The 23,129-nt window shown below is 37.0% G+C and overlaps 1 protein-coding gene across 1 annotated transcript; it reads right to left on the reverse strand.

Moving 5' to 3' along the window:
* Window positions 1–350: 350 nt before the first annotated feature.
* DNAJC10 (DnaJ heat shock protein family (Hsp40) member C10) lies at window positions 351–21,296 on the reverse strand. The gene is made up of 22 exons (XM_054380900.1): window positions 21,096–21,296; window positions 19,395–19,560; window positions 17,631–17,681; window positions 16,405–16,487; window positions 16,077–16,208; window positions 15,076–15,169; window positions 14,779–14,856; window positions 13,496–13,539; window positions 12,973–13,110; window positions 11,502–11,591; window positions 10,714–10,827; window positions 9,920–10,034; window positions 9,064–9,191; window positions 8,674–8,790; window positions 7,269–7,370; window positions 6,083–6,238; window positions 4,633–4,766; window positions 3,280–3,333; window positions 2,772–2,919; window positions 2,369–2,488; window positions 1,111–1,227; window positions 351–553 (listed from the first exon to the last, which is right to left on the reverse strand). The coding sequence occupies exons 1-22, from the start codon at window positions 21,294–21,296 to the stop codon at window positions 542–544; spliced, it is 2,394 nt and encodes a 797-aa protein (XP_054236875.1). The 3' UTR covers window positions 351–541.
* Window positions 21,297–23,129: the final 1,833 nt, after the last annotated feature.

Consider the following 23,129-nt stretch of genomic DNA (forward strand, 5'->3'; position numbering starts at 1 on the left):
GTAATTCAGGAAACATATCTTGCTACCAGTTCTGGATTTTCTTAGCAATTGACAACACAGTAATGCAACCCTGAAGTAGATTAATCATAAGGTAACTCTGTCTTTCAAGTAGACAATCCCTCGTGTTTCTGCATTGCAGAGTGGTCTGAGTGCATATTCAGCCACAGGCTGAGTGCCACATTCAAAAAGCATTTGAAAAAAGACAGAAAAATATAAGGAACTAGTAAATGGGTAGGCAAAAGTGATGTAGTCCACATTTCTGGTCAACTCCAATGTCTGACTGGAAGAAGGTAGGTGTTACATCAGAAAAGGGATATGCAGAATTCATTTACAGAAATATCAAATGCTTCCACCAAACTCAAAACGCTTTAGTCTCCCCACAGTTTAAACAGAATTCATACAGTCAGGTATGCCTGTGAACTCAAAGTAGTTTTCAGCTCTTTTGTCCTGTCATGAATGTACTCAGCCTTGTATTCTCCTCCTTGTGTCTTCTATTTTCACAGCTTCAGAATATTTGGATTGTTTTTATCTCCAGAACCACTTACAGTTCATCCTAGTGACAAGAAAATAAACAATGAAATTATTCTGACAGTACAAATAAAAGTCACCAAGATTACTGTTGTTGTTTTTTTTTTCCCTGTGATTTTTAAATTTCTCAGCTGGACAAATGCTTCTTCAGGGGAATTCAGGATACTACTTAACAGCTGTGTATAGGTATCTTCTTTCTGAGTTAAAATGCCAATCTTGCACTCATCAGCCTCTGTAATTTGGTGCCTGCTTGCTAAATCTAGTCTGAGGATCACGTTTAAGATGCAGTACATCTCAACCATCTGCCTCTAACGCAGCTGTTCCATGGATAGCTGTAGCTCTGCTAAGGCTTGCCAGAGCTGATGCTGCAGCTGCAGGGTTCTCTGCTCCATCTGTTGAAATGGAGAACTGACTTAGAAGAAATAATAGTAACCAGAACATGACTGGAACTGAAGTGTTCCTAATTCTGTTTGGATATATGGCATTTAATACTTCCCAAAAAGCAAATACTACATCATTTCAAAGGGCTAGTCTTTACAATAACAAGTCATTTGCAAAACACTCCACAATAAGTATTCTTACCTTATTTCTAGATTTTTTTCTTTTTCCTTTATTTTGAATTGCTTCTAATTTTTCACTCAAAAGGTCAGCAATACTTTTTGCATCTCTGCTGTCTATATATTCACCAAGAACGTTTTTCTAACAAAAAAAAGTTAAAAAAAAAGATCACCAATGTTCTACACAGAATATAAAATTTGCTTATTTTCAGATAAAATTCAGGAAGAATGCAAGGAGAAAGACAATGGCTCTGCTAGGTTGATTTATGTTTCACAGATATATTTTTGTCTCTATTTAAACAATTATTTTTGTCTCTATTTAAACAATTCTTACTCTCTTCATACTAAGAACCACTCTCAGCTGTTCATTTTCAAAGCTACACAAATTTTGTCTTGATCCTTAAAGAAACCTGAAATAGTTATAATTTTCTCACATTTCTTCACCTGAGTATTTAATGTAGAGAGTCATTACAAAGCCTTCATAATCTACATTCATGTGAGCTGTCAGTGTGGGTCACTTCCTTTTCAGACCTCAAAGGCCATTACTTTTTACCACGGAAAAGCCTCAATGAATTTGATGGGATTCTCAGAGGGAACTTCCCATTTAAAAAAGTATAATGAAAAGAACTGGCTTCACTATCAGAAGGCATTAAGCACTTCCTCTTCAGCATGAATACCTTTACAGATGACTACTATTTTTAAAATGTAACAGTTTTACAAGAATAAAGGTGATTTCCTAGAACTATCTGGGTATGTTTAATTTGTTACTACTAATGTGTTAGCAGGAAATGGTGATCTCAACAGTGACACTGATAACTGAGTTGGTTTTGATAAGGTTTGTTCATGAGACAGAACACAACTAAATATTTTTAAACGTCTTTCTACCTTAAAATACATTGAGTCAAAATTAGAATGAAGTACTATGATTACATTGAAAGAATACTTTTCCTGTGACAAAATGAAGCTGTCGACATTTCATTTAGGGAGAGACTTTCGGTGGCTGGTGGTGTAACTGATAAAGGTTGAAAAACAATTTGTCACATGAGACCTCAGCAAAATTAAAAGTCTGCTCCTGGTTAACTCCACATTTTATCTATTTATTATTTTTCCATGCCACCTTGCTACTATATAATTTTCCACTTGTAAGTATTACTAAAATTCATTGTCTCCCCACTATCTAAATAACGCACTTTAATATTTTACAGAAACAGTCTCTTAATGTGAAATGAAATACATCCCCTAACAGTACCTGATCACCAGTGTACATGAAGGAGACACTTTACCTTTGTTCCTTGGTAGGGGTAAAACTTGACAGTAGGGTAGGCTCTGATATCAGCAGTTTGACAGGTCTGAGCATACGCCTGACAGTCTACTTTCCCAGCTTTTACTTTTCCTTTAACCATCTAAAAAGAAATATTTATTAGAAACAAACTTCAAGTTTCCATTGGTGACTGTAAGCAAATAACTTAAATTACCCAGCAGTGCAGCTAAAAGTAAACAAAAAATGTTTCCAGTTTCTCAGAGTAGTTGCTTGCTTCTTAGACAGTGCCTTCTGATATAAGGGTAACAATGTGTTCAGTGGGGTTACGTATTTTCAGAGCAAAGCACATCACATCTCCAGAGGCTGATTAATGATATTTTAACCATTGAAAATACAACAGTCTACTAACACAGTTAAAAACCTACCCTTGCAAGGATCTCAAATTCAGGAGCAAAATTTTGGCAAGGTCCACACCAAGGAGCATAAAAATCAATGACCCAGTGATCTTTTCCATTCAGAACTTTTTCTGTGAAACTCTGAGGAGTCAAATCTACAGACACTTGTGGTAAGTATCTGTGGAAAGGAAGGATAACAGTCATAATCCACTCAGAACTTAAACATATCCAATTTCCATTTAAGCATTTCTGAAATTAATACTATCAATAGTCTGAAAAACCCTCTGGTATGCTTTGTGTATTGTAGACAATCTCTTTATTCAAGTGTTAGAAAGGATAATATGATGTTCAGAAATGATTGGACCGTAACAAGGATGCTTATTCTCCAGATTTAAATATGGAAATTTTAAGCTCTTGAACTAAGCAATACATATGCATGTATGTTTCTAATTCTGGATTTACCTAGCATTTAAATATTTTCTCCTAGCAAGCAAACTACGAAAGTGGATTGTGAACAAAATCTAATGCAGCAACTTACCCCAATGCCCAGCCTCTCAGTGAATATGAATCTCTGTGCCATCCATTGTAGCTACTATAAAAAATTAAAAACAAAAATCCTATTGCACAGTAGTTTGAAACAGAGTAAGAAATTTGATTTGGAGCACGTAAGCTTTCATAGTTAGAACTATTTTGAATGTTGGTTTTTTGATAATAACTCCAGATAAAATTGCAGGCTCTGAGAAATATAAGAATTAAATTGAAGTATTTTAATGTATTTTCTAATTTATGTTCATTCATTAATAATAATAAATCAATTATTAATTATATACATGTCCCTCAATTTGACAGTGGAAAAGCCAGGCAAATTTGTAACTTGGACAAGGATTTCTTTTTGGACATTTGGGGCATTTTGTGAAGAGTTAGAAAAGAAATTTGAGGGTTCATGTGCGCTACTTTACAAATTTGTAACAGTGTTTTTGAATACAGTTACCTGGTCAAAATTCCACTTCATAGTTTTTTTGGTGATCTTTATTCTAAGACACAAATTTCCATGTTTTTGCAGGAAATATCTAACTCATGATTGGGACTCTGGCACTTAACAGTCATATTCACCAATGTAGTTTTTGACAAGAGAAAAAATATTCCAATTTTAAGAGAAAATTTATCTGGAAGAATTCATGAAAGTAAGCAGTCCAATGATGAAAGCTACTGCAATCTGTTATTACACACCATGATGAAGAGGTATCACAAGTTATTATCTGCCAGCCTTTAGTAGAGCTTCCTGATTTGTAAATCAATGAAGCAACACACAGATCTGCTGCTTCAGATGGTTATCTACCTTACTGCATGTGCTTCCTGAAATCTCTGGCCCTTCAAACAGTACTGTGAAGTGGAAGAGACAGCCTGTTTGCTTTTGGCCAGATTTTATTTCCCAAGGATTTTTCATTATTGTTGTTAATGATTAATGCTTCCACACTAATGATACAATGAACGAGATGACTACATCTACGATGGACAATTTTTGCAAGGCTGCTAACAGACTGTTGGCAAAGAGGATGATCAGATAGGGACATCATTCTGTTCTCTAAAGCAAAAGCTGCAAGCAGCTTGGCCTGGTAGTATTTTTATAGTATATGATTTAATTCATCTAGGTTGACAGTTAGAAAGCTGGCAACCAATAAAGAACAAGAAAGAAAAGAGGCTATCTCAGTTCAAATTACTGAAATGAAAAGGCAAAATAAAATTACAGTAGTTGGAACTAACAAAGTGGATGACATCTATGACAGTAACAACCTGTTTTAATAGCAGAGATGAACCTTTTCTCCACCACAGAAGATGTGTATTTGTCTTGTTCCACATCATCTAACATTTCCCAAGCTAAACTACTTACTAATATTGATGAGCTGTGTTCGATTTTTGAGGAAAGAGCCTTATTTCAGGATATCCCCGAACACTTTCTTGGTGACAGAAAGAATAGTATTTTTGACAATCCACACTGCCTACACTGATTAATCCATTTAACATCTGGAAAAAAAAAAAACAAACAAACCTACAATCAAATTTGCTAATCAATACTACTACAATTTTAGTAACACTTCAGAATTTAAATCTTAATCACGTGGTTGGGGGAAAATCAAACAAACCAAGATTATCCAAGGTGGTCTTTCTTGTAAATGGGTCACTGGGAGCCAGCCACCCAGGTGCATTCTCATCATGCACATGTATTTTAGTATAAACTGCATGTGCATGGCTCATGATGCACTTACCTTGCCAAAAAAGGGACATAGGAATGTGATTATTTAGTATAAAGACTACCATATGACCATGCTTCATATCACAGGCTCAGTAATTACAGCAGATCCTGATACAGTGTAGATGTGCTATCAGTTGCACACTTGGCCTGTGTCTTGAACACACTGTACGTGTTGCAAATACCCAAACAACCTGGCATGGGCTGGGAAGCTGATGATTACTGAATGTGTAACTATAGACCTACTCATACTTCACAGACATTTGACCGAAATACAGAATCCTGGCTAGAACTCCTAGTCTAGGTGAGTTCAAAATGTCTGGAAGTCATGGATTTGTTTACCAAGATGGTATTTTTTCCCCCCTAAAGTTTCCAATAAATGTTCCTGGAAACACATCCAAGAAAACCTAGATGGGTGTCAGTAAAGACCTTGTAAAATATGGAGTCCCACCAACTCCATATTGAGGATAAACCTTAAAGTGTGAGGTATTTCATGTTTACTTCGTTTCAGCAAAGAAAACAAGGTTTTAGGAAAAACCAGTCTTCATAATAATGGAAATAAGATGGATACATTTTTAATTCTATTAACCTGAAATTCACCTCAGAGGTTTTACCAAGGTCTAAGTGCTATCTTAAAGATGACTAATGATCATAGAGAATAAAGTGGCAAATTATTGCAGCCAATTCCCAGCTAACTTATGCATAAATCTTTCTTTTTTATATTTTAACAAATGCAGAGCTGTTGTCTATATAAACCATTAAGCATCAGAGGAAGATGGTTACTCTAAAGTTTCTTAGGACTTGGAAAACATGCTTGTATCAGCAGGAAAAGTTAGATTACATTATCAGTGTACTGAGCCTTAAAAAACAAACAAACAACAACAACAACAAACAAAAACCCACAAACCCCACAAATAATAACTTTGTATTTGAAACAATGTAAAACAGTCAGGTAGGAATTATCTGTTTTGTCCACAGTATTAATCACTAGACTTTCTCAGCTGACCAATCTCTAAGACAGCAGTTATACCATCTGAATAATTAAGTGAAAGAGGACACAAGACCAGAAAAGTGATTGAATGTCATTTACCCTGGCCATTTTTTTCCATTCTGGCATTAAAGCCTGACAAGGTCCACACCACGGAGCATAGAAGTCAACCATCCAGATTTCCTGTCGTTTTCTTCTCTGAACTAATTCAACAAAAGTCTCTGGTGTTAGCGAGACCACTGATGGATTCCTAAGATCCTGAAGTAAAAACAATTTATAGACATAGACTTTGAAACAGTAAGTTATCCCATACCTTGTGCTATCACATGCAAACAGACTGTACCAAATTCTAAGAATGTCCCTCTTGCAAGTGAAATTTGCTTGCTGCTGTGGTATGGAAGACTCCACACTACTGAAAGGCATGGAAGCATGAAAAGTCATCCTTTCAACCTAACAATCATAAGCCTGATTTGCCAAGAAAAGCTATACACAAAATACAGCCAGGTAGGAAAAGGGAGGTTTTCTGCCTCTTCCCCATCGAGAGACAAAAGGCAAGAAATTTAGCTTACATTGCAAGAACAGGCATTATGAGACTGAGCCATGATATTTAGTTTGGGATGCAGGTCAGCACTAAGGACCTCTGAGTATGACCTGAAAAAGACTTAGTTTCCATCTGCTCCTGTTTAAGAGTATGTGTGCCCTTAAACCTGCTTTCTTTGGGCTCCCTGGAGAGAACGATCAGTCTCTTCAAAGACTGGGGAATACCATACGGATCTCTAGTGTGAGAGATCCTGAATGCTGGATGGAAGATGAGTGCCAGAACCCTGGCAGCAACAGTGATGAGTACCAGTGATTTGCAGTTCCGTGAGTTAAGAAAAGTTCAAGAAACAGCTGAGAAGCATGGAGGGCAGCGAGCTAATTAAAAAAATGTGATGCTCCTCCTGTGTCAAGGTGTGTATGTGAGGCATTTTCATCTTACTATTACTGCACTTCATCATTTTGATTCCTTATCATCTTTATGAGATACAAATCATTATTATTACTTTGCAGATTGGAAGGGATCTTGAGCTATTTGCTAATGACGTCAAAGAAATTAACAACAGAGGCGGGAAATTAATCCATTACATGCCAAGTCCCACATTTTTCTTGCCCAAGGTTTTTTTCAGTCTTTATCCAACTACTCTAATTAACAAATAAATTTTTAAAATGTAGAATCTTCTCTCTAAACATGTTTGTGCATGAACTGTGTAACAGAGCAGGACTGTAACAAGGATTATAATTTACATACCTCTATAAATTCCAAGATCTGCTCAGCAGAGTGATGTCCTTCGTATTCATGAACATCGGATTGATTAAACACAACTGTTGTTGGATAAGCTCGAATGTTATGCTAACAGAACAGACAGTAAGAAATCACAAGGAATTATTATTAATAGGCTTCTTCTGCTTTCCTGTAACTACCACTGGTATTGGTGCCTTACAGTTATTATCTATCCCGTTTGTACAACAGCACATCTGCTCAGACTTACGTGCAGGTGGAAATTTGACACTGTTACAAATCAGAACAAGATGCCAATTGTATTCAGAGATGGCATAGTTTGTTTTGAATTTAAAAACCTGCAAGTAGGTTTTTTTTGTCATGCTCTACAATACAGGAATTACTCCGTGGACCTTCTGAGCCTTTAAAGCTATAATCAGTCTTCAGGTGGAAATGCCAGTGCTGTATAAATAACTGTATTGTTTACTATTGAACAGAGATTCTTCCCTGATTTTAATTCTTTGGTGTGTAAACACATCTAAATAAAACTTTGAAAAGCTTGTCCCTTTTGTCATTTTTCATGTCTTTTAAGATACTATTAAGATAAATACAATTTAAAAAGCATTCAAACATAATGTTAAAGGCTCTTGTGAACAATAAGATGTGCAGTTGCAGGAATGCTGCCAAAATGTAGTATTTTCTGGAATTCAGAATAAATTCAGTAATTCCTATACAATACAATATATAAATGATATAAAAATTCAGTAATTTCTACTGTGATAAATTCATTGAAGCAGAAGGTAAGCAAACGTAAGCATGAAAAACTGGTGAAGTTTTTTTTTAAAAAAGTAAATAATTTTAATTCCATTACTATATCTTTAAATAAATGTAAACTGGTAAGTAATAGACAGGGTTTTTTTAATCTGAAATTGATCCTGCACTACTTAAGCACTAAAAAATGACAAGCAGTCAATGTGAGCTGAATTAGAACTAGTTCTGCAAACATCCTCAAGAAGTGCTATATCAATATATAACTTGTATTTTCAAATGTTTTTGTTGGTTTTTGTCTTCCGATGTGATGAACAAAAACAATGCAAGTATTTGTATGCACACTAGAAAAAAAATTCTGTGTATTTTAATTCTTTTTTTTTTCTTTAAAACCCCAGGAATTAGTAAATTAACACTTCTAGAGTCTTCCAATTAGACTATGAAATCAGACTAAAATGTGACCTGTATTTTGCACTAATATCTTATCTGTAGTGGTTACATAGTTCACTTTGAGAAAAAATGATACAAGTATCCTGTTCAGTTTACTGTATATTAAAGAACAAGCATTGCCTGCCCCAATCCCCCTACCCTCAACTAGAAGATGACAATATTTCTTGAAAGGATTTTCTTCTATTTATTTGTATTTTTTTTAGTTTCTGGAGCTTACCATGTTGCAAAGCCCTTCATGGACAGTACAGTCTAGTGTTCCAAATTTAAGCTGACCATAAAGATGTACTGATGCTTTTCTCAGCTCTGGTAACAAAGCTCGACAAGGAGGACACCACTAGAAAACAAAACGCAAGTAAGTGGAATTAGTTTCCCCCCAGTTAGCACTCAGGGGAATGTAAGCTGTTTGAGATGAGTAATATGCTGCTCTGCCAACAGACTCCACTAAATACAAACCCCACACAGTTTAAGAACTAGTGCTTCCACAGAATGAGAAATTGTAGTATTATCTCAAGGTGCTTAAGGATACCTTCAAGATAGTGCTAGTATTTTGTTACACAGTTAAATGACAGACTTTAGAAGGAGGGAAATGCAGGTATTAAATATTTACCGGTGCAAAGAAGTCTACAAGCCATGGCTCCTTCTCTTTGTCAGGAAAATTCTGAGGTCCCAGTGTGATAACATGAGAGTTGACACTTTCTTTGGCAAATGCAACAACGTCATATAAGATCTTCTTTCCTTCAAGGAACAACGTAAAAAGGAAACTTTATCTTTCCCTATGACAGACCTCATTAAAAAAATTCAGTGGTAGCAACAGGAGAACTGCATCTTGCCTAACTATCTTGTGCCACGTTCTGGATGAAGCTACACCTCTGGCTGCAAATTACAACCTTGCTTCAGGATTCAGGGTTTTTTTTTAATCCTTTCAGCAATACACAATAATGTAGTTCCAACCTTTCTTGAAGGGAAACTGCTACTTTGAGAATGTAAGTGGTAAAAATCTCAAACTAGATAATCTTGGATGGAAGTCAGCTAAACATGGAATTAATTTTACTGCAGTGACATATGAAATCAAATCCAAGTTTCTCAAGTTGGCAGCACTGTGTAATTAGCCTTTCTGAAGGGTGTGCCTTACAACATTCTTCGGTTATCCTACCCAAAGCAGAAGTTCTCCTGATCAGCTTCAGAGATTTCATTTGTATGTAACAACATAAATGACATGGAAATAAAAAGGATAGTAAAGACAAAACACATTTCTTGGCATCCGATGACTGCTTTACACAGGACAAAAAAAGAGAAACAGGAAAAGGCAGTAAGTTTGTGCAAGGCTACAGTAAGGTCAGGGGAAAAACTGCAAATATTAAAACTACAAAACTATTCTTTGGGAAAACAAATGCAGTTTGCCAAAGATAGTGTAATCTCAAAGTGATTACATAATGAATTAAACTTGCCAAAGTGTTTCTTACCATGATGAATTTCATAATCTCCAGTTCCTTTTCCTTTGAAGACTGCTAAACAAGGCTGATACACATATAGTTTGTTGCAGATGGTGGGTGAGGAAAGACAGTCAAACTTGCCAACCTATTTAACAGACAGTGCCTTTTTAATTAAGGCATCCTATTTTATATAGAGTAACATATTTCCAAAGGCAATAAGAGTTAGGAAAAGAAGGTAAAAATATGGAAAAGTAGCCTTTTATAACTGAAGTATTAAGACAAACAATGAAGTTTCAGGAAAACTACTAACACAACTATATTAAATTCCTTGTTAATTTTAAATTTAAAGGTCAAAACAGGGAATAATAGGTAACAGCTTTTAAAAAAATTATGTACCTTAACACAATCCATATGTCTTTAATGCAAAGCTTGACCTTGGATTCTTATTAAAAAAATTTCAAGGTAATTGTCAGATTTTCTGAACAATTAAAAGTACAGTTTCACATACATCAGTGTGATACTCAAATGTTAACTTTTAATTGTTATCTGAAGGGAATCTGTAGCAACATTTCCCATGAGAAAGCAGATTTAAAACAATGTTTCCTAACTACTTTTAAATTATTCAAACTGTATGGGAAACTTCATTGCTTGCTTTAAATGAGAGCCTTTACTACACATCTACCATATGATAGTACCTCCTCTCTCTCAGTACTAGAGGTGGCAGTGGTAGTAACAGTTAATAATAACGGAAAACAAATCAGGCTTACCTGACTTGTTCTCTGATTGTAAATTGCATTAAACACTAGATGAGTGAGCAGGCTTACCTGAATGTGTTCATCTTTAAGTAAAAATTTAAGTTTCTTAAATTCCTGCACATGTGATTTATCCCTTTCCCCAAACTGGAAGAAAATCAGCCACCGGTGATGAGCCAGACGGTCCTTTCAACCAAAAACACAGACAAAACAAAAACACAGACCAAAAAAAAAAAAGTATTATTCCCAACCTGTAAATTCCTTTTGTGTTTTACCAAGGCAAGTGCCCAATTATTCATCTGTTCTCCGAGTGACCTTCTGCACTCAAATTCTTTCACGTAGCCCTTCCACTAAACCTCCTTTTACTGCATCATTAGGGGTAGAAAGGAAAAAAAAAATCTGAAAACAAGCTGGCTACGTGTTCCTCTTTTTTTTTTTCACTCCAAGACACACAAGCAACTTTTAAGACTTCTAGTTTCAATTCATAAATAACTTAACAGGATTGAAAAGTACTTTTTACTTTCTTACATTACTGACAATATACATTTAAAACAAAATTGTCTACAGTGTAGTTGATTAAAAAAATAACCAGAAATTTATAGTTGCAGACTGAGTTGCAACTCTGCAGTTTTCTGTTTTCCTGTCAAATACCACCCCCCACTTACTTTTGTTGATTTGCTAAACAACAAAAATAAGCATAGCTAAACAGTGTTAAATAATTTTGGCTACAGAGAAAAAAAAGTAATTGTCAGTTAAATAAATACTAGTTTGTTATATAAACAGGATTTGAAAAAAGTAACAATAAAAATAAACAACACACATTATTTAAAGAAATCCTAACGTATTTTTTTAAAAACTACCTCTAATGACGCTGCAGAGATAATTTCAAAGTCTGGCAGATGATGCATTACTTCCTGATATATTTCTCTGGCATCCAAGGAGTTAAGAAACTAGGAAGGAAAGTTAACTGTATTTATTATAAGGAATTACAAGCATGAACCTGATTGCTGATGATTAATACTCAAAGTCTCAGGGAAATTTTGATTTTTTCCTTTTTATCAGCTGAACAGTACAGTTAATAAAATGTTATTCGATCAGCTTTTTCTTCATGTATATAAATTTCACAAACATCACTATCAGAATATTGCTTTTTATCTTGTTTTCCTACAATACTAAACTCCAGGTACTATATTTTGTCCAAATGGGAGCTAAGAGTCTCAAATCTGAATTTAAAGCCAAATCTGGAAGTCTTGTAAACTTGACCATAAACCTAATCTTACAGCCATCCTTAACTCTGCTGTACAGATATCTAAGTTTCAGTCATTTTTAAAATTGAGGAAGTACTACAAATCAGTTACTCAAGAGCTGTAAGTTACAAGGATGAAAGGTAGGTTACAAATTCAATTTCCTCCTTTTAAAGATATAGGTAACAGTAGTGACAATACAGGAACAAGCCATACTCCAAACTGAGAAATGTCTCCCATCAACTAAGTTAAGTTAGAACTGCCACACAAATGTAGGAGGAGGTTGCAGTATTAGAATAGAGCTGAAGGGCATCATCTGTACTGACAGACATTGTAGGAGTACTTTCAGCACACATGTCAGCACTCTGCTCAGAGCTGCGTTTCTTAAACTTGTGGTACCTGAGGCATATTATTCCTGGAATAAAAACTGGGGGCATATGGCAAATCACAGAATCATTTTGCTGGGGAAGACCTTTAAGATCAGCAAGTCCAACCATTATCTTAACGCTGCCAAGTCCACCACTAAACCATTTCCCTAAGCACCACATCTACATGTCTTGTATATACCTTCAGGGACAGTGACTCCACCACTTCCCCAGGCAGTCTGTTCCAATGCTTGACAGCCCTTTTGGTGAAGAAATTTTTTGCTTATATCCAATCTGATCTAACTTCCCCTGGTAAAACATGAAGCTATGCCCTCTTGTCCTATTGCTTGTTACTGTGGACAAACTCCCAGGACAGTCAAGCAGCTTTAGAGCTAGTTCCTGGGCCTGCCACACAGCACATCCCACTCCTGGATTCCCAAAGCTGCCCAGGGAAGTTCCTGAGGTGGCGACTAGAGCAAGCTACAGGCTGCTGCTACTGCAACATACTACTCTTTACTCTTCCAGCATACCAGCAAATTGGGGACCACCTTAGGAGCCAGGAGAGATATAAACACATATGAAGATATACAAGTTTAAATGAAAGAAGAAAATGAGTATCTTTTCAGATTTATATAATCAATCTGGAAATTATTTTTACATTCCTTTGTCATTGTCACCAACTTGTTTTATCTAAAGAGAGATGATTGAGAAAGAACACATACCAAAACACCTCCTTTCTCTTTGTTATTTATGGTGGCTCCAGGTGGAAAGTATGCTGTAGTACTAGTTGAGATATCTAAATTATCACAAAGCTCACCCTGGGTGCCACAGTCCATCCAGCCTACATTAGAAAGACCTTCCTGTAATAAAACAAATGAAACAAAACAAACAAACAAAACATAGGCAAACCAAAAAGAGACCCAGGGAAGAGTATTTTTTAATTTCAAGTTCAGAAATACTTTTGAAAAACCCAACACAAGCAATTATATACCACATTTAAAACAAACAAATGAAACCACATTGTAATTCATTAGTTAGCATTTTAAAAAATTATTTAAAAATTTAATGTTATTCCAACAGTTATTAAGTCAAAATATTTCTCTGTTCTGAAAGTGAATGGGTGAAATCTTGGTTCCACTAAACTCAGTGAGAGTTTTAGTGGAAAGCATCCAACGTGATGCTTTCACTTCCGTGATTTCGTTTTACATCTAACAGGTAATGCTTTCAAAGTGAAACACTGCTTACCAACATGCCAGCTAGCTTAAGGCGTGTCTGGTAACTCAAGCAATCTGCAAAATAAAAATTATTTATTTACAATCCTAAAACTTTAACTTATAAATCCACTAAACCTACTCTTATTTAGAATTACCCCTTTCCTCCCTACAAGGGGGACCATTTCAAAAGGCATACTTTCTGGCTATTCACTTGGTATTTCAGTGACTCGAAGTTGTAACATCTAGTAATTAAGCACCAGATGATAATCTACTCCAAGTTAAAAATAACATGAAAAACCTTCTCGTGCTTCATCAACACAGAATGCTCGTTTTAAAAATGATCCCTCAGACTGACCCTTAAAATTTCTTCTTAACCAATGCTTAAAAAAAATAACCCAACCCTACACACCGTCTATGAATGAGACTTCAATGGAAATACCAATTTTTCTGTCATTCAAATAATAATGCACTATATAATACATAATGGGCTCTAATTACTGATCCAGACTTTGAACAGTTACCTTCTGATACAGAATTTTTTTTTCTGAACTAAGATAATGCCTCGACCTCACTTTAATTGGACCAAAGTTGAAAACTCAATACCAAAAGGACTGTAACTTAAAATTAAGCTATTTGCAAATGTAAACCTAAGACTATAGCTGTGGTTTTTCAGTTCACAGAACAAAGGTCTCTTCGTAAGACCAGGAACTCTTTATTTGTCAAAGGTGTAGCATATTTACTTAGCTCTACCAGCTAACAAAGGAAACTTTCTCCTATGACTGCATCCAATACTGATCCCAAGAAAGTCAGTGACAAAGAGCTACAAAAAATAATACAAATATAAACTCTGTCATGACATCAGTGGTAAAAGCCACTTACTATGTCCAAGCCTAACTTAACAGAAAATACTTTAATTACTTTTGTGTAATGGTGGTGTGAAGGCGAGACACACCCTCCCTTTTTGCACCTCAGCTATCATGACAAGCTGTCATGCACCTATACAATATCTGTTATTTGTGCTGAGCTGCAAACTGAAGCTGGAGGCCTTTTCTGCCTGTTCCCTTCCTAAGAGGTTACACTTGAGTGCTGCTTTAATGACTCATGTGACATTACAGAAGCAGAATAGCATAATCTTTCCATTAATATCCCTTTTGTCAAACTGCCTCTAAAATAACCTGAAATGACCCAAAGTCCAGATACTGTGATCATCTAAGATGTTTGAACTTTTTATGAGAAGCAAAATGGATTCTGCAACTATCAATGAATATATTTCTTGTCTGTTTGCCTTAATTGAAAATTACTTAATACACCTACCCCCACGTTCAGCACAGAAGGTGATCAGCCAACCAACACCAGAAGCAAATGAAGTTTCAATGGCATTAACAAAGTTTCCTAAGAGCAAAAAAATTTGCATCTGTTTGTGACTAGTTAAATGTGACTTGGAAAAAGAAAAGGTTTTGTATTTAGTTAGCAAATTACAGTAAACTTTTTTTTAATCTCAGAAAAGCACACACTAACAGCTGACAGATTCACTTGCAGAGTTTTTGACATATTTTATATTGTAAAAGCAATTTCAAGAACATCACCCCAAGCAAAATAGAGGACCATTACCTGCCCATAACTCAGTGACAGTGCTTGTAACATACTGCATGGCAAAGTTCTTCAAGCTTTCTTTTGACCTATCTCCATAATACTTCACTGGTTGCTATGGAAAACAAAGAACAAAGTTTATTTAAAAAAAAAAAAGAAAACATAACACACACACACACAAATCTGTTGTTTGGGGTTTTTTTTGTTTGTTTTTATAACAGTGCTTATGTAAGTGTAGGACACCAACATCTCATCCCCCACTCCTCCTCCCCCTGTCCCCCTCCCTGACTTTAGCTGTTTTCTCCCTCCCACATCAGAATGCTTGGAATTAAACTTTTATTTAAATTTTTTGATGTGATTTCTTTCCCAGTCCAGAAACAGAAGGATCATTTAATCTTAGAAACACCAACTCCTAATTATGATATTTCTGTTTAAATAAAAGTTACTCACATCAGTCCATTTAATATATGCACAACCTCTGCATTCAATCTCTCAAATCTTATCCCTGTCAAAATGTACCCAACTATTCAAGTGCAATGTATGCACAACCCCTGGCACCACTACTTAACAGGCATCTATAAAACGTGACATACACAATGCAGCTAGCATGGAGGAAATCTGGTGGAAGAAATTTCCAAGTTTCTTTAGCTACATGGTTATATTCTTTAGACTCAAACCCAGACTATTCTTTGTACTTGAAAGGTCCATTACAATACTGTAAGAGGAACTGTCCACATAGACTTATTGCTTTGCTACCACACCCCTGCCAACGGCGATTCCCAAATCAGAAGTGAGGTGTTGCATGGTAAAACAGTTCAAAAAACTGCTTTATAAACCAGATACTTATTTCTGAAGTTAACTTCCTAAATTAATTAAGGCAACAGAAAACAGGTAATTTATTAAAAGGTAGTAATATATTAAAAGGAAGATCTTTTTAAAAACATCTATGATTGCATAAGCATTAAAGAAATACTCTTCCAGATTTCAATCTTTCTAAAAATGCCTGAAGTTTTATCACTCACCATTCCAGTTTTGAAAACATACAGACTGGGGTAACTGTTAATCCCTTTAATTCGACAAAGCATTCTGTTATCTCCACAGTTGACAGCTCCAATGCGTATTACTCCGTCCATCTCCTTAGCAAACTCCCTCCACTACAAAAAAAGGGGGAAAAATAAAGATATATTCCATAAAGACATAATGAAAACTCAGCACCTTGGGGGGGGGGGGGGGGGGGAGGCATCTTGAATTGTTGTCTTTGATTTCAGCTTCATTGTAAAAATCCACTTCATTGGTTTTAACAGCATGAAGTTAATGAATTTTCAGAATTGCTTTGCTTGTTATACATACCGTAGGTGCTAAATCATGGCAGTGGGAGCATCTAGGAGAATAAAAATTCACAAACCACAGTTCTCCTGAGTTAACAGCAGCATCTAGATGGATGAAGAAAACTTTCAGTAATGTACATCTGTAATACGTTTACACGTATAATGTAGATTTTACTAGATTGTTCTCCTCAAAAGCTGAAGCATTTGTGAGACACAGTAACAGTAATTGAGATGGGATATAAAGACTGCACTTCACTTGCACATACTTGCTCTTGTAGGTAAGTGCATAAAAATCACATTTCAGAGGGTATCAGCACCCTGACTTCCAACATCTGTTCTCCTAATTAAGAACAAACTGAAATAGTATAGTGTGATAGTGTAAGTTTAATTAAGCATAATTAAATGAAAGTAACAGCAACAAGCTATACAAACATAGAAGCTGTTATCAGCTTGAATTACGTAGCCTTCAGTCTCTTGATTTTAGAATGTAATTTTTATAGTGAGTTTTCTAAGTTATATAAAACCAAGGAATGGGTACATTCTGCTAACCAGTTAACCAAAGCAAGACCAGGTTCTCTTGGAGAGCATCATAAGGTGCTTCTATTAGAACAGTTTACAAAACTGAAGAGCCTGTCCATACAAAGGAAACAGCACTCAAGAGATGGATGGAAAATCACACAAAATCCAGTATTTTTTTCTCTATGGCCTCTTTAGTTATAAATATCTTAGCTATAATTTTGAAAGAAAAACCCTAGATGATATTCTCCCTGAAAGCATTATCTTTCCAGACCTTGTGTTACTTAGTTCTGTGTCACCTTCTGGTTTTGAAACTCTTGTGCAACGCACAACTGACTGAATTTCACAGAAAAACAAACAAACAAACCCCAATTATAACAGAGAAGTTCTATAAAGTGCATTTTTAGACAACAGATCCCACAGAATAGTAATGATAAATTTGGAGAAACGAAATTTTAATTCAAATAATTTCCTCTTACAGATCTCACAAAATATCTTTCAAGCATAATCTAACCTGTTTATCCATATAGATCTATTTTGAAATCAGGAAATTTCTATCCAGAAATGTTAATGGTTTGATTTTTGTGGGCTTTTGATTCCCCCTCCTCATTTGATGATTTTCCTACAGTGTTTTTGTCTAGATTTGTAATAGTCTATAGAAAAAAAGCTCACAATGTAAAAAATGTTACATTGGATTGCCATGTTGTCAACAGATATTTACTTAAAACTTACCAAATTCTCCCCTATCCAATGTTATAATTTCAGGATCATCGTCGTAAATTCCTATTAAAAAAAAGACAATTGCTTTATTTTTGCTGTCTTTAAAATAATGGAACGAGCTATCATTCACAATACAGAATACAGAAGACAGTACACTTAGGTTGAAGTAGTAAGCTGGCAAAGATTGTTTTTACAACAAAGTTATACTTGTTTAGTGATACGTAACCTTAGTTGAATCTCTTGCTAACTCCTGCACTACAAAAGCCACCATCAGAACAGAGCAGTTCTTTGGTGTTTTAGTAGATCAGCCACCAAGGGAGCAGTGAGGGTGAACTACCACTGTTACAGCAAGAGTGTTAGAAATAACATCAACCAGCTGACAGATTAAAACTCAAGAAGCTTCACCCCTCAGTGAGAGAGCTACAACATCTGGAAGCTTTTACTTCTCTCAGACTCTGGTTATTTAGATCACAAAGATGTTTCAGCCTGAAGCTTTTCCACTAACAATGTGTGAACTCAGTGGAAGGAAGGCAAAGAAGAGAGCACTTCTAAAAAGCTAACCAGTCCTACCTAGAACATCACTACAAAAAGAGTCTACTACTTCAAGTACACAAGAAACGCAGTGCAGAGATATCAAAAATACTATTGGCCAGCATTGTATTATGCTACTACAGCTACAGATTTTTTACAGTACCTAACATGGTGAGATGCCATTTCACCTGAGGTATACAAGGATTAAATGCAAATAAATGAGATTAATTTCTGCACACGACAAGGTATTTTTATATTATTATCCATTTACATATCATGTAATATAATACATATACTCCCTATATCTGTATATACATATATATAAAAAATAGTTTGTATTTTAATATATAAATATATGAAACAAAAATTATAGATGTAGATACTCTCCAAATCACTGAGTAACAGACACTCAAGGATGTATTTCCTCAATCAAGCTGTGCAACTGTAGGCAGATAAAACTTCTCAAATCTGTTTATCTAAAATTTTAAAATAATGTCTGTATTTCCTGTGATAATTGCACCTTCGATTTATTGACACTGAAGTTCAATTTTAGTTTGATGTTAATCGAATCAGACACGAAATTTTAGAGATTGGTACACGTTAAATCAGAAAAAAAAAAGGAAAAAAATAATCCTTTTCTTTCATCAAACCATGTTACTCAGTTCTGTATTTCAGCTTACTTCTGTCATAGCAGCTGTGAATGGTTCATTCCAGCCTTTCCCTACAACTACTTAAAATTTGTTGAGACCAACATTAAATAATGATTGCATTATTATTTTTCCATTTTGTACTACTTCTTGATTTCTAATTGCATAACTGCATACAAAATAGGCAAAAACCTCCTCTCAAAATCCACTTGGGAATACTTTAGATAAACAAAAATTGTCTTCCTGCATTAAAGACTTAAAAAGATTACTGATCAAACATTAACACTGGAATTAAAGTGAAAATATAGAAAAAGAAAATCAAACCCAAGAAAGTCAGATGATTGATAAAAAGGTAAGCAGCATGAATAAAGGGCTAGGTAAATAGTTCAGTACGTTTTTGGTATTTTTGGGTAGCCATTAACAGGGTAAATAAAAGACTGGGTCAACAGAGAGAAAAATGACAGCTATAAGAGAACAACAGTGCAGGGAGGAATCTGGAGAAGATACATCAGAAATGCATAAAAGACCTCCTATAGACTGAATATTGCATTTACTTGTGATTGCTTAAAGTGAATTACAAAAACACATCACAGCTTACCAAAATCATAGCGATAAAAGTGCCAGCTTTCATAACGGCCTCCTTGCTGCTGATCTTCAAGGCCTTTCTCTCCGTATTTATCGTATTTCTTCCGCAGATCTTCATCTTTAAGTACTTCATATGCTCTATTTATTTTCAAAAAATTTTCATGTGCATTTGGATCATTCTATACAAAGAAAACTGTAATTAGTAATTAATAAACCATACGCTACACGTAATGCAAGATAACAATAGTTGGAAATATTTTTATATCCCTACTACAGGTGTCAGTTGTGAGGGATGCAGATACTTCAGTGATCGCCAAACAAACTACAGTAAAGCTTTAATTTCCTGAAGCCAGATGCATCACTTCTTCACTCTCACTAAAGTACCAACTGAAACACCAAACAAACTGGTAGGAGCCTGTAACATTCTCTCAAAAATGAAGACTTGGAATTTCCTTTGTAATCCTTTCTACTCCAGAATCTCTACTCATCCAATTTGGTAATCTCTACTATAAAGGCAGCTTCATTCCTTCTGATACTATGGTGTAGGAACAAGCCTCTTTTTTTATTTAAAAAGCTTTCTGGTTCTAGGCAGCTTCCAAATTAGTATGCAAAAAACCTGCAGATGTATTTTGAACCCCAGTTTAGGTTTTGAGCTGCTGCAGTGTAACAGTGGTGAGTAAAATCTGCAGCACTGTCCCACTCTTAACTTCTCCTTACACATTTAATTAAAGAGATGCTTTTTCTTAAAGATTCTTTATTTACCTAAGTACACATGAAATGTACTACCACTATGGAATTTGTGTAATGCCTTCATCTTTAATACTGAAAATACCCTGATAAAAAAATCTTTAGTAGTATTTCTGTACTTGGAAACTACAGAATCTGACCTGAAATACCGTTATTTTGAAAGTATCAACATAGAGAAAAAGGAACTTGTAGTTAATAGCTACAAGTTGACATTTCTAATTTGAGATTTGACTTTCTCATGTTCAAAGCCATTGTAAAACATTAGCACTTCAAAGGCTATTCTGTGCCTGTGGGCCCTGAGCTCATACAGAGCATTACTGTCTTCTGTGTTTCTCTGCAGGTGCAGTTGCACATGTGAAGATCCAAATCCTCACATTTCTTGTGACTTTCTGGTTATTTCAGGAAATCATGAGGAAAAACTGATGACACTTAAGTTGAACAGATTTCTTTGTACTTCAAAAAATTGAGTAACATGGACGAAGCTGTTCCCAGTCTTCTCTCATTATTATAGAGGTCCTTATTACACTCCCTCGTTATGCCGTGGCAGCCCCATAATTTCTGCTTTGTCCTATTCAGTACTTGAAGATTGATGGCTCAGTACAGGTTGTCACTGTTTGCTGTTTAGATGAAACTTTATGTTAGGGAAACACTAAGTTCCCCTAAAGAGAGAAACTCACCAGTCTATCAAGATGGTAATTTGGTATTCACAAAAACATAACTGAGAACTAGACTACTTTTTTTTTTTTTTTTAAACCACAGCAATTTAATATGGCCCAAATTCAACACAGCATGTAAAACCCTTTTTGTAAATTTTCTCTGCAGAAAATCTGAGCTGAGCCATGTTATCAGGTGGTCCCCTTACTTCACAAGAACACAGAAGTACTGCAGAAAAATTAAAACCACTTTTTGTACAAACATTAAGATTTATCAACTCAACAACTTTGACCTGTTAAGAGGTGTAACTTACCTGATTTTTATCAGGGTGCAACTTTAGTGCCAGTTTTTTGAATGCTTGACGTATTTCTCTACTGCTTGCTTCTTTGGATACTCCAAGTAAACTATAGTAGTCTTGATCAGTGCATACAAGAACTGTTACACATACTAAAACTAGCAAGAAAGACCTTTTGAAATATTTAATATAATCTCCTTTGGATAGCAAGAACTCCATTATGAAGCTTTCGTGAAATTTACAGGTTCAAATTCAAGCAGGCTTTGAGAAGAGTCTCCAGTAAATCCGTTAGCATTCAGAAAGAGGTGTATTTATGACTGAGCATATCAAACTGCTGCTTTCTGTCTGTCCTACTTCATGTCATAGGTCTTGCAAAAGTTATGGCCTGTAAAAAGAGGGATGGAAAACTAATTAATTTTACTATTTATTCAAGACATGTACGTTACAAAAGAACCCTGTTGGCAGCTTGCTCAGACTGCACGTGAACATTAAGTTTCTTGATGGCTAATTACCTGCTTTGTGAAGACCACGCGAGTGACAGACCATCTCTTTATTATGTACATTGCACATGAGGCAAATCATGCAAAGCTTTAGTGAATGACACCAAGTACCAGCCGCTTATATTAAAAAGAGCAGGCTTCCAAGGCTCACTTTTCCTTTAAACTTACTTTTAGCGCAGGGGCACATTTCTTCCGAAAGCGCCGGTAGCTTCGAGGCAGCAAAGTCCTCCGGGGCGGAGAACTGCTCGTCAAGGAGACGGCGGACGCCTCGCGCAGATAAAGCCAGGCAGACCCTGAGGACAAGCGGCTCGAGCCACCGCGGCGTTCAGAGCTGCCGGGAAGGCCACGGATGCTGTCCGCCGCAGTGAGGACGGAGGTAACAGCCCCGGGAGGCCGGGAGCGGGGCGGGTTCTGCGGCGGGAGAAGGGGTGTGCGGCGAGGGACCGCGGGAGGGGCTGCCGCGCCGTTCCGTGCCCTACTTGCTGGCGCGGCCTCGGCGCCGGGCGACCACCGAGGAAGCTATAGGGAGGGCAGCGGCGCCGGCCGGCGGCTGAGAGGCGGGGAACGGGCCGGGCGCGGAGCAGCATGGGACGGCGGCGCCCTCACCCCGGCGCCGGGCGGAAGGGCGGCCCGCGGCGGGATCCGGCTCTGGGCCGGACGCGGGCGGGGCGGTTCCAGGGCTGACGTGGCCGTCGCGCCCACCTCTGGTGGCGGATTCAGCTCCTCCCGACCTCTGCCTGCCGGGGCGTCTCAGCTCCGGCCCCGGCCGGCCCCTTCTTTCACAGCCGGATCCGCCCTCTGCCGTCGGCAACCTGCACTGCTGCCGGCTGGGGCCAGGGATGACACGGGGTAGTTAGCGATGTGGCGGGGCGTAAAGGCAGCCTTCACGCGGGAGAACGCAGCGCCGTCGCCAGGGAGTTCTCGGGGGTGGTCGAGGAGGGTGAGAATAAATGGCTTGAAGTCCAGATGGAGAGCAGTGACAAGGGTGTCCCTGAGGGGTCTTTACTGGGACCTGTACTGTTTAATATTTTTATTAATGACATAGTGGAATTGAATGCACCATCAGCAAGTTTACAGATTACACCAAGCTGTGTGGTGGTATCGATACACCGAAGGTACGGGACGTCATCTAGGAGGACCAGGACAAGCTGGAGAGGTGGGCCCAGGTGAACATCGTGAAGTTCAATAAGAGCAAGTGCAAGGTTCTGCACCTGGGCTGGAACAGTCCTTGCTATCAATACAGACTGGACAATGAGGTGTTAGAAAGCAGCCCTGTGGAAAAGGGCTTGGGGGTGCTGATGGATGAGAAGCTGGACAGGAACAGGCAGTGTGTTCTTGCAGCCCAGAAGGTGAATCACATCCTGGGCTGCATAAAAAGATGCGTTGCCAGCAGATCCAGAGAAATGATTCTACCGCTTTGCTCTGCTTTCGTGAGACCTCACCTGGAGTACTGTGTATAGGTCTGGAGCCCTCAATATAGGAAGGACATGGACGTGATGGAGAGGGTCCAGAGGAGAGCCATGAAAATGATCAGGGGGTTGGAGCACCTGTG

Source organism: Indicator indicator, chromosome 5 (assembly GCF_027791375.1).
Source record: "Indicator indicator isolate 239-I01 chromosome 5, UM_Iind_1.1, whole genome shotgun sequence".
In the NCBI taxonomy this organism is placed as follows: Eukaryota; Metazoa; Chordata; class Aves; order Piciformes; family Indicatoridae; genus Indicator; species Indicator indicator.

Bases quoted from the DNA above. Each gene is read 5' to 3' on its own strand.
- DNAJC10 (XM_054380900.1), bottom strand. From the start codon at position 21,296: ATGGAGTTCTTGCTATCCAAAGGAGATTATATTAAATATTTCAAAAGG. The intron at 19,561-21,095 runs GTAAGTTACACC...TTCTTTGTATAG, and splicing joins TGCACCCTGATAAAAATCAG to AATGATCCAAATGCACATGA. The intron at 4,767-6,082 runs GTAAATGACATT...TTTTTTTTCCAG, and splicing joins AATGGAAAAAAATGGCCAGG to ATGTTAAATGGATTAATCAG.